The sequence below is a fragment of the Pithys albifrons genome, chromosome 18 (genome assembly GCF_047495875.1).
Source record: "Pithys albifrons albifrons isolate INPA30051 chromosome 18, PitAlb_v1, whole genome shotgun sequence".
Classification (NCBI taxonomy): domain Eukaryota; kingdom Metazoa; phylum Chordata; class Aves; order Passeriformes; family Thamnophilidae; genus Pithys; species Pithys albifrons.
In genome coordinates this window covers 11151948-11167156 of record NC_092475.1, presented here as the reverse complement: position 1 = coordinate 11167156, position 15209 = coordinate 11151948, and the positions used below count along the sequence as shown (strand labels likewise).

Sequence of the window (15209 nt, the reverse complement as noted above, 5' to 3'; positions counted from 1 at the left end):
ATCAGAGGAGGTCTTTAGGGTTCCAAAAAGAACTGGTTGCTGAGAAAATTCAGACAGTATGTCTGAGTATGTCTGTGCAGGTGAATGGAAGGAACATTGTTTGTTTAACATCACACATGCATGCTATGGCTTCTGATCTTACTCCAGTTTTCATCTTTGGAAAGGAAAGCTTAAATTGCCTAAAATATCTCTATGAACTTGGCTTGCTTTCTTTCCATTCTTTAGATGCAGATGGCTGAGTTGCTTGTGTCCCATGGGGCCAGTTTGAGTGCCAGGACATCTTTGGATGAGATGCCAATAGGTGAGTTTACTAAGCTTAAAAAAAGAAATGGCTAAGAAATGGCTGGAGCCTTCACGTGATGCTTTCAGAAGCATTAACATAATTTATTAGATGACCTTAGAATCAAAATTTCAGTTACTTTAACTGGGACTGAAGTTTTGAAGCGCCTACTTTGCTACTTCTGAAAGTGCTTCTTCCTGGTGATATAAACAAGGGAGAAGGCATTTCTCAAGCACCAAGTCTTTCTCCTGTGTTTCCACTCATGTTATCCCTCTGGACCTGTGCTTGGGAATCTCCCTGCTGAGTGCAACCCTAAGACCTGGATGTCTAACTAGGAAGGCGCAATTAGTGCCACGGTGTCAGTAGTACCACATGTGAACTGTCTGATGAAGGGCTTGGTCTGTGTGTGCCATAGATCTGTGTGAAGAGGAGGAATTCAAAGTATTGCTTCTGGAGCTGAAACACAAGCATGATGTGATTATGAAGTCTCAGATGAGGCATAAATCCTCCCTGAGTCGAAGGACCTCCAGCACTGGCAGCCGGGGGTGAGTTGTGCTGTTCCCTGCAGGGCACCTGGTGTGTGTCGGCTTGGCCACCCAGGGGTGGTTGCAGAGCACCATGTAGTCGGTGTGCAGGACCCCATCTGTCCTTTCTGAACAAACTCTGAGAGGCAGAAGCTGACTCTGGTTGCTCAAAGCAGAGCTCACTTGCAGTGTGGCTCTCTCACTAGAAAGAGATGCTATTTCTTGGGGGGAAAATGTCTTTGGGCTGTTGTAGTTTAAGAACTGTTCCAAGCAGAGGATCAAGTGGTGAGAATTTGCCTTGTTAAACCACTGGGACTGGTGTCAGAGAATCAGTGCTTCAAGTGGATTAACTTGAGCTTCTCAGTAATAAAATGGGGCATGGCCAAAATACTGTGCCCAGACACAGTTTGCACAGGTCTTTATAAACCATTTACTAGACACCAAAGCAGTCCTGCAGACCACAAAACTCCCTAAGCTGCCTGTGGGCCATTTCTCTCTGTGTTTACTCCACTGGTTGCAGAGTAGATCCATTAAGTGAGCTGTATGAGCTCTAACATGGATTTGCAGTGCTACTTTAAAACTTCTTAAAATTCCTCCCACCTTTAATACCCACACTAGTGCCTTTGCTTTGTGTGGGTGCCAGGATGCAAAATCCACGTTCCATTCCGGAGGGAGAGGCTTTGAAGTGTGAGGAGGAAGAGGTGAAAAGAACTACAGGGTAAGAGGAAATGTCGTGTCCTGCTCACTGCTTTGATGGCCCTTGTCCCTGTCCCACAGGAAGGTGGTGAGGAGGGCCAGCCTTTCGGACCGAACAAACCTTTACAGGAAGGAGTGTGAGAAAGAGGCCATCATTTGGCAGCAACTGGGGTCAGCAGAAGAAGGAAGAAACTCGGGTCTCATTGGAGAAATGGGGGAGACTCGGTCTGACCAGGAGAATACAGACCCTGTAAGGAATCTCTTCTCTCTTTTGAGAGTCACTGAGGAGGGCTGGGAGTGCAGGTTCAGTAGCAGTGGGTGGCCTGGGATGGAAGGTGGCTGGAAAATTTGTAGACCTCATCCATCAGATGAAAGCAAAAGACCTAATTCTCATTTGGCATGAACTGGGATATCCCCCTCAAGTGGAAAGACTCTTTTGGATTTATAGTTGCATAAATAATTTTAAGATAAGGCCCCAGTGAGCCAGGATATTCTGAAAGGCAGTGTGTGCATTTCACTTTACAGGTAATGGTGGTAATCACAAAATAATTGTAAACTTGCTTTGCAGCTACTTGTTTTTATTGTAATTACTAGTATGTTATATTAATATATTTATCTATTTATTATTCTTTTTGATGAGTCCTTCTGACTTAACATTCCATGTTCCTAGATAGGGCTCACAGCATTTTAGGGTGTGAATTCAGTGTTCGTGCTGCAGTACCTGTCTGGTGGAAAGGCTGAGTGGGAGGAGGCTTAGGAATTTGTCACAGGGATAAATCCTGCTATGGAGGACAGTGTGAGATGCTCTTCTTTCCTGTCTTGTTCCAGAACTCAGTGCTGGAGAACTCTGCCCTCCTTCCAGAGCTGGCAAACAAAAGCACCCAATGTGACTCTGAGATCCCGCTCCAGAACGGACTCATGGCATCTGCCAGCCCTTACCAGTACACCTTTTCCAACGGGGACATTTGGAGCATGCACGCTGACCCCGATGGCACCCCTGGCCATGTGCTGCCCTACGGCAACCCCAGGCTGCCCGAGGCACAGCAGTTCTGGGGCACCTACAAGGAGCAAAACCACCAAACGCTGTCGGAGCTGAAGCGGCAGAGGGCGGCGGCCAAACTGCTCCAGCACCCTTTCCTCAGCACCCACTTCAGCAGTGGCATGGCAGGAGTTGCTGAGAATGTGGGCGAGGCCAAGTCGCACTTAATCGAATCCAGGACTTCTCCCTACAGCTCCAATGGGACCTCAGTGTATTACACAGTGTCCAGTGGTGATCCACCCCTCTTGAAATTCAAAGCTCCCATGGAGGAAATGGAAGAGAAGGTGCACGGGTGCTGCAGAATTTCCTAGTCCTGCCTGTTTCTCACCCCAGAGGAAAAAAGATGTGGGTGGGCTGGTTGGATCCATCTCAGCAGCCAGGTTGTTTGTATTCCAAAGGGAGAATTTGGTTATGGACATCCTGACTGTGGCAGCCTCGTTCATCTTGAATTGTACTTTGCCCTGCCAATTACTTCCATTGCAGCTGAATGAGTAATGCAGGTGGAGCAAGGCTCTCAGGAGAGGGAGGGATGCACATCAATATGATGTAAAAAGTCTCCCTAATCATGCTCCTGCGGGAGGAAGGTATGGTGTGCTGCCTCCTCATCCTCAGGAAGTCATCAGATGACTTGGGACAAAGAAAGGATCTGGATTAAAATCTTTGCATCTGAGCCTCTTGCTGTAAGTCATGGAGCAGCTGGAAAGTGACAGTTCAGACCTGCATTTTCACTCCTGGGTGATGCACAGATCCTGGAAGGGAGGCCAGCCCCCACAGAGGGTTTGCAAGAGTGCACAGAGCTGTTTTCCATCCAGCTGGATCAGCACTTCCTGGCCCTGAGCAACAAGGAAGGGTAGATGCTGTGCTTAGGAAGTTTGCAAGGTGTTATCTCCCTGCAGTGACAGCTCACCATCAGGAACTGTGCACTGCCTGGGTCCTGTTCTGTCTGTGTCAGCTCGTCACTGCAGGCTGCCATCAGGTTTGAAGCAGAACTTTTCCTGGAACAGACTTCACTCAGTAGGTTTTAAAACTGATGTTGCAATAAGGGGCCCTGGCAATAGAATTTTACTGCAATAAAATACTGGCAAAGGTCTATATTGGGATAAGTAATTTAAAAAAAAAACCTTATTTGTACTATTTAGACTCTTAATTTGTTAAAACTGAAAAGATTTTTGTTGATCTCACTTTCCTATTGATTCTGTTTGTTTACTCTGTATGCTCAACACAAATACTAGGGGCAATGTGCTTTGCAGTCTGATTTTTTTTCTGGATTTCCAGAACCACAGGGCTCAGGAGGGTGAGGAGGAAAGGCTTGTCAACACTAATGTAGAAACGCCATTTCTAATCCCGTAAGTGTGACAACACTTGCATTAACCTGCAGTCTTTGGCTGATAAATAACTGTTGAACCATTGCTATGGTAGTTGAATGTTGCAGCAGGACAGCAGATTTTTTTGGTTTGTTTTCCAGCTCCCGTACTCAAGTCATCAGCAGTGGTGAGCAGCTGTCAGAAGAAGGTTTAAATGCCTCTGTGTCTGAGGGGATTGCCTTGCACCATGCAGTGCTTGGCAAAGCCTCTCTGCTGTGGAGCTGCTGGCACACAACACTGTGTTCTGGTGCAGTTCATGTGAGCTGAGACACCACCTGAGAAACACTAGCATGGTGTAACCTGAGGGTTTGGCATGGACTTCTCAGCAAGTTCAGGCTTTGTGTACCTGGGGGAGGTGAGAGGAGAGAGTCCCATGGGACACAGCTCTGGGGACCTGGCCACAGTTCAGTTGTATCTACGGCAGAATCTGTAAATCTTCAACCCCTTTTTGCACAGAGGGGCTGCTGCACATGTAACTGTTTGCCTGCATGAATATTTGTCTTCTCGGGCAGCTTAAATTCCAAACTCTGAAGACATAAACCTGTTTGGGTCTCTGTAAGCCATCAGTGGATTAAATCCAGCTCACATAGTTGTGCTTCAGCCAAGCATCAGCAAGTGCAGCTTCCACCCATCTTCCTTTTACGTGGCGGCTGTTGGACATCGATATTACCCTTCACACATAATACACTCCCTCTGTGGGAATCCTCACAGCCTTAACTTCTTTCTAGGCTATAAGAAGTTGACTTAGGCTGCCAGTGACTGTTAAGTGCTACCCCCTGCTCCCATCAAATCTAGCCCATTGCTAGATTAAAATACAGGGCTCTGGACTCCTCGAGGCAGCAGCTGTGGCCATATGTCACCACACTGTGCAGGAAACACTTCTGGATCTGTGAGGTCATTACCAGACTGACAGTTTACTCTTTGGAACTCTGAAGATACAATTCTCTGTCCTCACCAGTCTTAGGAGCAAACTAGAATATAGCAGCAGCTGATCCAATTCATTGAAACCCCAGTTCTGTTAAAGGCAGGGTTTGAAACATTCAAAGGAGTTGGGCTTCCTTCATTATTGAAATACATATGCTAAATATGAGACTAGAAAATACTTCTTGTGCTTGACTTTAGCACCAAGGAATTTTTAAAGTCATTCTCTAGTAGAAAGAGGATGATCTGTAACTGGAGAGACTCTCTTGCATCTGTGTGTGGTTAACTGTGAATCTTCTGTTTACCTTGAGTAAATTCTTCTGTGATAACACCAAGTGTGGCCTGGCTATTATGGAACAGGGGAGATGATCTTTCAGGTGCCTCTCTTCTCCCACAGTGGTGAGGTTTGTCTCTCCACACCACCCTAATGAGATTTCTGAATTCACTGTAACAAATTTTGGTGCCGCTTTCCACAAGGTTGTAAATGGTGCAAAATCTGGGCCCAGATGTTGCCTTCCCTCCCAGTGAAGGAGGAGTTGGGCCCCTTTCCTTCTCAGATCAGTTCTGTGCTGTCAACTGAATCCTACCTATCTCCAAGGGAATGAAAAAGAGATTGTTGAATGCAATATTGTGAAGTAGTTTAAGGCTTGTTTACACTGCGAGTTGCTAATGCATTAAAACTGGGGGAAAACAGTTTTAGACAAACAGCTTTTTTGCTTCCATTGATATGTCACTGTAGGAATAAGGCCTTTTATTGTAAAATTTACAAATGTTACAACAGCAGTGGGTTTTTATTATCTATGTGTTTTAAAGGCCATCCCAGTGGAAAGCTCTGAGGCACATAGCAGAGGGCACTGGCTATTTCATTGGATCTTTATATGGCTAAAAAGCTGTAGAAGCTACAAGTCATGTTAGGACTGTCATATCTAGCACTTGGTTTATTAGAGGAACATTTAGGGGGGGTTATGATATAATGAGTGGTTTCAGGCTCAATAAACATCTAATTACAGATTCAAGGTTAGATTAGAGTCCCACTCTTGTTAGCAGTGGGTTGTAATTGTTCAGACAGACTGTGCAAAGATTTGAGAACACAAATGTATGGATGGGTCTATTGTAGGCAGAGCTTTGTGAGAATAACCCTTGTGCTCACCACATCTTCCTATGTGTTGTTTATTGTCTAGCAAACAAACTGGTTGCTGAGAGCAGCTTTATGTTTTTATATGGGAAAAAGGTGTCTCTTAAAATAGTGTCTCTGTCAGCCAAGAAAGTTCCAGCACTGAAATATTACATAAGGGCTTAAGTACCATTGCTGGGATCTGTTTGAGGTCAGACCTGGATCTGTGTTTCACATACCAAGTGATGTGATTTCAGCCCACTTAGTCTCACTTCTTTGGTGCTCCTGAACCTTAAAACCTTCCCAATTTTGGGAAAAACTGTCTCTAGCTGATGTGATTCTGTGCCATCTTGCAGGTGTAGTTCAAGAACAACATGGATGAGGAACTCCTGGTAGGGAAGAAGAAGAGCATGGCAAGGCAACAGCAATAATGACTCACTGCAATACTCAGTGGAGGCAGGAAATTCTGGGGTTTATTGAGCAGGTTTATTTCATGGGGTTGAAATCACTTACAAGCTCCCAAATGGCATTGCAATTTCTGTCTAGTGTCCTTTTGCTTCAGTCTTGGAGCTCTGATTACCCCAATCTTCTCTGCTGAAACCAAATCAGCAATCCCATGGAAAAGGGAATGTCCTAACTGAGAAAGCAGTAGCACTGGTCTCCAGTGAGCCAGGGAGGAGCTGTTGTCTGTCTGCTGGAAGGTGTTCTCCCTGCACCTGGGTATTTCTGTGCCTTATCATACTTGCTAAAGGTAACTTGTCTCTGGAAGGTTTGTGGTGACTGTACAATGTCGATCTTTAACTTCAGACTGTTTGCAAGGGGTAACAGTTCAGAGCATGCCATATTTTGGCATTATTATTTGTTCTTTCAATTTCTCTCATGATTGCCACTTCTCTATTCCTAAATACACAGAAAGGAAATGCACAGGGTCTTCATTCTATTTTAACAAATCATGTTGACTACTTTGTATCAATTCTCTACAGGCATAATCCAGAACACACTGGTAGCAACAAGTTCTCACCTCTTACTACAGAACACAGCTAATATTTACCTGTTTTTCTATTGTTTTGCCTGTGGCTGTACAACAGAACATAGTCCCTGCTTGTTCTTCAACTTTATTTTGCTGCTCTCATGTTGGCCAAACTGGTGATGGATTTCTCATTTCCCTCACACAATGTGAGTACCACAGGGCTCTCCAGGCAACATCTGCCATGGCACAAGTAAGGCCTAGAGTATTTTGCTGTGTTTCAAGTGTGGAAGCTGTAGTAGGGGAGACTCTGCTCGAGATACCTGTTCCCAAAGCTCCACCAATGCAATGATCTCCACCCGTGGCTGGAGGGGAGATACGGGTTTTTAAACAGTGCAGATGCAGCCTTAGTATTGCCACCTCTATGTCTTCAGCCTTTAGATTGCAGTGTGAGAGTGGATGCAGGAGTGTGGATAACCCTGGTACAGCTTGGCAGAACTGCTGCTTGTGCAGGACAGTAACAGATGATGACAAGCCTTCTGCAATAACTTGTAATTCCGTCGATCAGTAGTAAATGATGTACAAATAAAACTTGATGAAATGTATTTTATGTGAAAAAATAATGTAAGAACTGTATATTGTATTAGCAGCTTTGTGTATAAAATGGCATTTTGGCAATCAGAGTCTAATATATTTAAAACTTTTTTTAAAAAAGGATATTTGATATTGTATGGACTTTATTGCTACTGTAAGTATGAAGATGGTTTCTTAACACGTTGAAGCAATGCATAAAATCTTAAACTTTATGTAAAGCTCATGCCAAAAGGGTATGTCTGACAGTATTAGCACCTGACTCCGTGTCTTTAATAGAGAGACTGAATTTTTTAATTTAAAAATTATATTAAATTTCTTTTAATAATACAAAAATGACACTGAGGGTTTTTTTCATCGGGTTATGTTTTGGGTTACTCTGCTAAATGGCTCTGCCCCTCTCTCAGCTGTGAGTACAGATAGCCACGGGATGTCTAGAAGAGTAAATTTGGGTAGAGGGTGGGTGTAACTTTTTTTGTTTCAGCACGTGCAGAGCTCAAGGAGCGTTTGGACACTTGGTGGGATTCTTAGGGCTGCCCTTTGCAGGGCCGGGAATTGAACTTTGACGATGCTTGGGGATCCCATCCAACTCAGAATATTCTGTGAAGCAGCTGTGATTGGTGCTGGGGACAAGCAGGACGGCCAAAGCCGTGCCTGCCTTTCCTGTGTTTCTCCTTGTCCGAGGGCATTAGGTCCAGCATTTGTTAACGCCCATCATTAGGAGGGTCCTTCTTTGGGGGGTTGATCCGTGCGAAAACGCCGCGGGAAGGACAGCAGGACACGGAGCAGGGCTGTGTCCCCGGGCCGGGGGCAGCGCCGAGGCTGCAGTGCCGGGCGCTCTCGGGGCTGCGCTCCCGGTCCCAGCGCGGCGCATCTCGCCCCATCCCCGCCCCATTCCCACCCGGAGCCAACCGCGGCGCGGGGCGGGCGGGAGGCGCCAGTGGCGGCGGCGCTGTTTGGATTCAAACGCGATATAAAAGCTGCGCGGGGCGGCGCGGGGCCGGTCCGGCCATGGCCAACTCGTCGCAGTGGCTGGAGGAGGGCGCGGGGCTCTGGCCGCCGCCGGCCGGGCCATACAGCGAGGCGCAGCGCCTGGCGCTGGAGGAGCTGGTGGCGGGCGGCCCCGAGGCGCTGCGGGCTTTCCTGCGGCGGGAGCAGCTGGCGCCGTTCCTGTCGGAGCCCGAGGTGCAGGACATCGCGCGGGGCGCGCTGCCGCCCGCCGCGGGCCCGGAGCCGGCGGCACAGCCCTCGCCCGGCACAGCCTCGCTCGACGCCTCGTCGCTCACCTACTTCCCCGAGCGCTCGGACCTGGAGCCGCCGGCACTGGAGCTGGGCTGGCCGGGCTTCGGCAGCGGCGCCTTCCGCGGGCTGACGCGGGTCGAGGCGCATTTCCAGCCCGGCTACGGGGACCCCATGTACGGCTGCAAGGACGCGGTGCGGCGGCAGATCCGCTCGGCGCGACAGGTGAGTGTTCGCGCACGGCCCGGCGCGTGGCCGCTCCCGAAAACGCGCCCGGGACCGCGAGCGGCTCCTTGTCGGGACACCGGCCAAGGGCAGTCGGCTTTTAAACCACCCTTCGCGAAGTGGGCGAGCTCCAAATCCTCAAGGAGTGGCGCTCTACATGTGCGAAATCATCTTTTCTCGGTTGCTCCGGAGATGGTGGTCCAAGAGCTCCCCATCCCTGCGGCTGCCATGCCCAATCCACCCGCTGTATCCTGCTGATCCCGCTCTCACTCGGAGCTAAAGGTTTCCTATTCCAGGTTCATCACTGATGGGCTCTGCCAGACAGACTCACTTGCAGAAGTCTCTCACGGTCCCTCAAAGGGTATGACACAGGAAAGGTCTCCCTTGTTAAAGGTTGTCTACAGAGATAACACTATGATTTTAGATCTCCTTTAGCTCGCTAATTGTCCCCAAGTGATATGCAGACCTGCTCTTAGCAGGACTTTCCTCCTACGGGAATGGATGCTTTTGTTCTGATGCAGAGTATGGCTTAAAAAGCCACGTGGCGTAGTAATTTCTAACTGTCCTCTGTAACTCATTCCATTCCCTGAGTTTCTAGCCTCCGACTCTAATCCCCAGGAAGGAACCACCCTTTCCCTTAGCAGCCAATCAGTTGGCTTAGCTAAAATTTAAATGTGTGTTTCCTCTTTGTGTGGCCATATGAAGCAACCCCTGTCTGTCTGTACCATGTGCTCACACACGGCACGCCCTGAACCAGCAACAGCTTAGTCCCTGCTCCCTTCCGAGGGCAGAAGCTCAGGGGGTGTGTAAGGATGACATGAATAATGGGCTCTGTGCCAGAAACGGTCACAGAGAAAGCTGTGTTCTCACATGATCCTTATCAGGTAGATGAGACCAGTCTGGTGGTACTGAGACTCGAATAACTCTATAAAATAATTTGTTTCTGTAAAAGACATACTTGTAAAATTGTTGCTTGTAGCATCCTGACAAACACCTTCCCTTGCACCAGCTGAGGGCCAGGAAAGAAGCTGGTTCTGCCCCAGCTGTGTATGTGCCTGATCCAGGGACCACTTTCGTGGACATGTGAGAAATTTTTGGTGCCCTGAAATTTACTGAATATCAGATGCTGTGTGATATTGCTCAGTCATATCTGAATTCTTCACATTAATGGGAGGAATTGGAAAACTTCAGATACTGTGTAGTTCCTTCCCAACTCATTACAGAGGACACAACTACTATCTTGCCCTTGTTATCCTCAGTGGATGAGAAAAGGGTTTTGTCTTTCCTCTAAATATTTTCAGTAAAATGTTTTCTTTCTCAGCTGCTTATTCTGAGATTAGAACTTAAATGTACCATAAAGGCGTCAGTGTTCCCAAGGGTTTAGTGTGAGTTGTTTTGCTTTCAGGGATTGCTTTCTTACTTGTCTGGTCTTGTCAAAAGAATCTTCTTTTAAAATTTATTTTCCTTTAACACTTAGATAAGTGATTGGGTGGAGAGAAGAAGAGAAGACACACAAGAAGCATAACGTAAAGTTACTTTATCTAGAAATACCCATGTGCCTGTGGGTGTTACACCTAAAAACTCAGCCAAATGGAGCCAATCCCTTAGGGGGCAGGAGGACAGAGGTGGGAAAGCAAAGCTTAGCCTGTTCCTGTGGGAAACGTTTGCTCTGAGTACAGTCAATGCCACACACAGAGCAGCTGTGTTGCATGCATATACCCCTCAGGTGTGTTGCAGCAGTGTGGGGATGCATCATCTATCTGATTAGGGCAGGTGCCTGCAGTGGTGGTATAATCACTGTCCTTGATGCAGGTCTAATAAATAGAAAGAAAGTCAGTCATGAAGCCAAATCCTTTGTGTCCTTACAGAGATGTGGTTTTGAAGGGTGAGAATCCTAGTACCAAAACAGTGTATGAATTCCTCTGAATTAGCTGAAGACTGTTTCTAAATGTAATCTTCCTGTCTTAAGATTTGCCTTCTTTAAAGAACAGCTGTATGAGTGGAAGGATTTCTTGTGAAGGTATGGGATGGAAGCTCAGTAAGGGTCTAGAGACTACCCAGTCTGGAAATCAGCTGGGATTTGTGAGATGTTCAGCTGTGACAGCAAGGAGGCCACTGGAGTTAATTCTCCTGTTTTTTGAAACACTGTAGGTACAAGTGTGGGAATGGCTTGTCTGAATTCCCAGTTCTGCTGTGATAGCTTCCCCAATGTAACCAAATAGCCAGATTACAGGGAATTGTGTAGGAAAGGAGGATGTGGAAGTGTACAAAAGCAGCAGTCATGAGGAAAAACCTCTTCAGGCTTATCCTTCACATTCTGGGGCACACTGAATTTACAGAAACGTCATAGAAATATAGGAATCTTTTATAACTTGCCAAGGACAAAGAAATGTGCATATGACCCCTGTGATAGCAGCAGGAGAAAATGGCTGGAGAAGGCAGTGACCTGACCTTGTGTAAAAGAAATCCCTTGACTAAGTGTTGTCACTTTTCTCACAGGTGATTGCCCTTGTGATGGATTCCTTCACAGATATTGATATCTTCAGTGACCTGCAGGATGCCTATAACAACCGCAAAGTCCCTGTCTATATCCTTCTTGACCAGGAATTCCTACCCCATTTCTTGGAAATGTGCAACAATTTGGGAGTTTGTCCTGAGCAGGAAAGTGTAAGTACTAAACTTGGATCGGTCTGGTTTGCTTTTATTTTTTTGTAGTACAGTTTATGCATATCAAAGAAACCCTTCTACAGCATCCTCTCTGTCTAGAACCGATAGGAAAGGGGATTTTCTGAACTATTTCTCAGCTCCTGAAAATCAAGGCTCAATATTGCGTGATTTCAGTACAATGCCTAATCTAACGTGTGAAACTGCTCACAAACTCAGCAAAAACAGTGCAGAAAAGACACACCTGCCACCCTATTCATGCACCAGCCTGGTGAGCTGGGTGGAGTGTGCACTGTGATCCCTGTCCTGAGGATGCAACAGTTTTCAAGCATTTAATTTTGCAATATTTAAATAGCTTTAGTCTTTGGCTCAAGGAACTGCTTGCTAAGGGAAACAGAGACATGGGAAGCTCAAGGGTGGTATAGCTCTGGTATCATCTGATTTCTTTCCTAATACACAGGTTCTTTCTTTTCAAAAGGTTTAAATTATGTGACCAGGTGATTTACTTAGTTACACTGAATATAAGCTGACATGGCTGTGTTATGGCTTGGCTTGGGCAGGCTTATATTCCCTCCAGTGAGAGTTTCTCTGGGCAGGGAAGCATTCCAAACTTCCTGGGTAGTAATTAATTGGAACTGGCTGTTCTCTCTACAGACTCTGCTAATCTAACACAAACTTAGCACTGTGTAACTGATAGTACTTAGAAATGAACTGGGTAAGAAAGTTCATTTCATTCCTGCATTCCATAGTGTGTGTAGCTGCATTTAGGCAGAATTGCTACTCTAGACTTGGTGGAAATTAACTTAAATCTGATGTACCATTTTTCTTTCTTTTCTGAACCAGCTGATGAGAGTTCGAACTCTCACGGGGAACATATACTACATGAGGTCAGGTGCCAAAATTGTTGGGAAAGCCAAGGAGAAGTTCATGTTGATTGATGGCATTAGAGTGACAACAGGCTCCTACAGGCAAGTATTGGGGTCTGCTGGTGCCCAGGGAAACTAGAAAGGGAGATTTGCTGTGCAAAGGCTTTAGCTTTGCTGTTTGCCTGGTGTTAGTGAATGCATGTGGACTAGCTAAGTCTAACTGGGACTGACACAAAGGTGAAAACACCTGTGATTATACACAACTCGTTGTTAACAAGGCACTTGGCTAAACAGAGTTCTTTCTGAAGAAGGACTGAATAGTCCATTGACTTCATACCTTATGGGCAGCATTTCTAAGCTCAGACTGTAACTGTATGTGTCCAAATGAACTGGAGATTAACTGTGAATCTTGGTTTGCTTTCAATAGTTTCACGTGGTCTGATGGGAAGCTGAACAGCAGTAACTTGCTGGTGTTGTCAGGCCAAGTGGTTGAACACTTTGACCTGCAGTTCAGGATTCTTTATGCCCAGTCACAGCCCATCAGCCCTAAGGGTCCATCCAGCTGCAGGAACAGTGGGATGTTTGATCACCTGGTGACCAGACCAGAGTCCTCTAAAGAATATACTGTGGAAGGCAACTTGAGAGCAGAATTTGCCAGACTGTCTAGCACTCCAAAGAAATTTCTAGAAGAGCTAGATCAGGCTGAAGACACCCATGGAGGAAAACCTTGGAACCTGGAGCGTTCTTGCTGCTGTCAAGAGGATTCATTCAGCAATCAAGTGGCAGTGGTGGAACGGAAAAGCTCATCGACACAAACCAGCCCATGGGACGAGACAGCTGCTGTGACCACCTGTAATGCTGCCACACAGACCAGTGCTGCCACAGCAGAAACTGGCACTCAGGCCTCTGTCACTGCGAGAGCGACAGGCACTCAGACATCAGTTTTGCTGAAGACTGCAGTAACTCAGACAAAGGAAGAGGAGGGCACAGAAACGCCCCTGCTTCACAGAAAGTTGTCAAAAGAAGAATATTCTGTGCCTGGAAAGGTTGTATCAAACTCTAGTCTGCGATCAGTGTCTTCGTCATCGTCACAGTGCTCTCTTGGAAGCTCGACAGGCTCACTATCTTCTTTCAGGTCCTTTGAATATTCCAACAGTCACAGGGCACAATATTTCCAAAAACTGCATAAAGAAAGGCAGTTCCACTACTCCACTATCAGGTCGAAGCTCAGCCACATGGTGGACATCCTGTCCCGGAGGAGCCGTGTCCCTGAGAGCTACATGACCCACTACACTGGCAGGTGCAACCTGAAGCAGAGGCGGGACATCAGTGCCAGCCTGCGCAGCCTCCGGGACGTCTCGCTCTTCTCCCTGAATAAATGATCACTGCACTGGCCATGGAACACAGAAGCTCCACTCTCAAGTTGAAGTCACTTTGTACCAGCTGATTCTTCCACACCTGTCCAGCACTTTCACTTTTTTTCATATGTGTGTGCATCACTCTCCAGCACTTTGTTTTATACTATGCAATGTAAGTGATAAAAAGGTTATTATACTGTAAGTACTTATGTGTTCATCTTGTATGCATTAGCAGTGAAGATCATTTTAATTCCAGATGTATAGCCTGAAGAGTAAACTTGTTACTACTTTCTAGGATTGCTAATGCTTGGGTTTTAATTTATGTAAACTTGGGAAAATCTTGAATCAGACTGAGCTTGCTCAGAGTAGCTTTGGAGATTTAGCTTACACTGAGGTACACTCATTTTTTTTCCTTTTTAATATTGCCTTTTGTTTCTACTTTATTACTGGCATGAGTGGAAACAACTTTTATAAAGAGCTAATTTTATTTCAAGTCTGACTTCAGCAGTATTTACATTACTCTTTCACTAAAGTTGTGAAGGGTCTGTTGAAGCAATTGCAGGTTCTTCAACTATATCCTCTTTACATCATTTTAGCCTTTGCAATCAGACTGAGCTATATTGCTCTTTGGTTTGATCACCCTCTGTGTTTCTGTGTAGATACATGTAGATACATGTGTGTGTGTTTATACACATCCCTAAAATGGCATCCTTTGAAACCAAACCAAGACCAAGAAGTAGCAGCTTAGCACTCCAAGACATCGGTACCTATTTTAGATGCAGTCCAGATGTAACTGTTTTCAGTACTTGGAACAAACAAATAGCTATATTGGACCTGTAAGACTGTTCATGGGAATGCACTGCTGAAGTGTCAGGTTTTTATGCTTGTGAGTGGGAGATGAGGTGCTGTTTTACATCTTTTAGGAAACCTGTAAAGAACTTCCTTCTTTGGAGTGAACTTGGAGGCAAAACAATCACTGAGGGCATGTGACAAAAGCCGCTGTTCAAAAGTAAACTGACAAATGCACTACAAAATGTTATGGGTTATGTTGGGTAATATTATTGTACTGTAAGAGTGAAAAAATAAACATTTTTCTCTTTAACTGACCTATCTGAAATGCTCTGTTTCCTGCTCTATTCATCCTTTACCCACTATTAACTTGGTTTGAGGACATGAACTGCTACTGTATTTATTGAAAACACTTTTGATACTGAATGGAACTTAAGTTTAGTTGCTTTACAGAGCCATTACCTGACTATTTGTTTGCAGTTTTCTGTGCATGTCTGTGCTTGCTGGATCACTGAGCCGAGTGTATCAGATCTCCCTGAGATCTGATCTGTGCTGTTGTTCTTTACACCTGC

General features: G+C 45.9%; 2 protein-coding genes across 4 annotated transcripts in view; both read left to right on the top strand.

The window, feature by feature from the left end:
• PPP1R16B (protein phosphatase 1 regulatory subunit 16B) overlaps positions 1 to 7826 on the top strand; it is a 58325-nt gene extending 50499 nt beyond the window's left edge. For 2 of the 3 annotated variants that reach the window (XM_071573067.1, XM_071573065.1), the window contains 4 exons: positions 226 to 301; positions 696 to 825; positions 1582 to 1750; positions 2329 to 7826. In XM_071573067.1, coding sequence (XP_071429168.1) covers positions 226 to 301; positions 696 to 825; positions 1582 to 1750; positions 2329 to 2850 — 897 coding nt within the window. In that variant the 3' untranslated portion in view covers positions 2851 to 7826. The remainder of the gene's footprint in view (positions 1 to 225; positions 302 to 695; positions 826 to 1581; positions 1751 to 2328) is intronic. The other variant, XR_011699352.1, reaches the window with a different exon arrangement.
• Positions 7827 to 8454: 628 nt separating this feature from the next.
• LOC139680370 (protein FAM83D-like) lies at positions 8455 to 14950 on the top strand. Its single transcript, XM_071572914.1, has 4 exons — positions 8455 to 8960; positions 11460 to 11627; positions 12468 to 12592; positions 12918 to 14950. Exons 1-4 carry the CDS (start codon positions 8508 to 8510, stop codon positions 13870 to 13872), a joined length of 1701 nt encoding a protein of 566 aa, XP_071429015.1. The 5' UTR covers positions 8455 to 8507; the 3' UTR covers positions 13873 to 14950.
• Positions 14951 to 15209: the final 259 nt, after the last annotated feature.

Bases quoted from the DNA above. Each gene is read 5' to 3' on its own strand.
- LOC139680370 (XM_071572914.1), top strand. From the start codon at position 8,508: ATGGCCAACTCGTCGCAGTGGCTGGAGGAGGGCGCGGGGCTCTGGCCG. The intron at 8,961-11,459 runs GTGAGTGTTCGC...CTTTTCTCACAG, and splicing joins AGATCCGCTCGGCGCGACAG to GTGATTGCCCTTGTGATGGA. The intron at 11,628-12,467 runs GTAAGTACTAAA...TTTCTGAACCAG, and splicing joins TTTGTCCTGAGCAGGAAAGT to CTGATGAGAGTTCGAACTCT.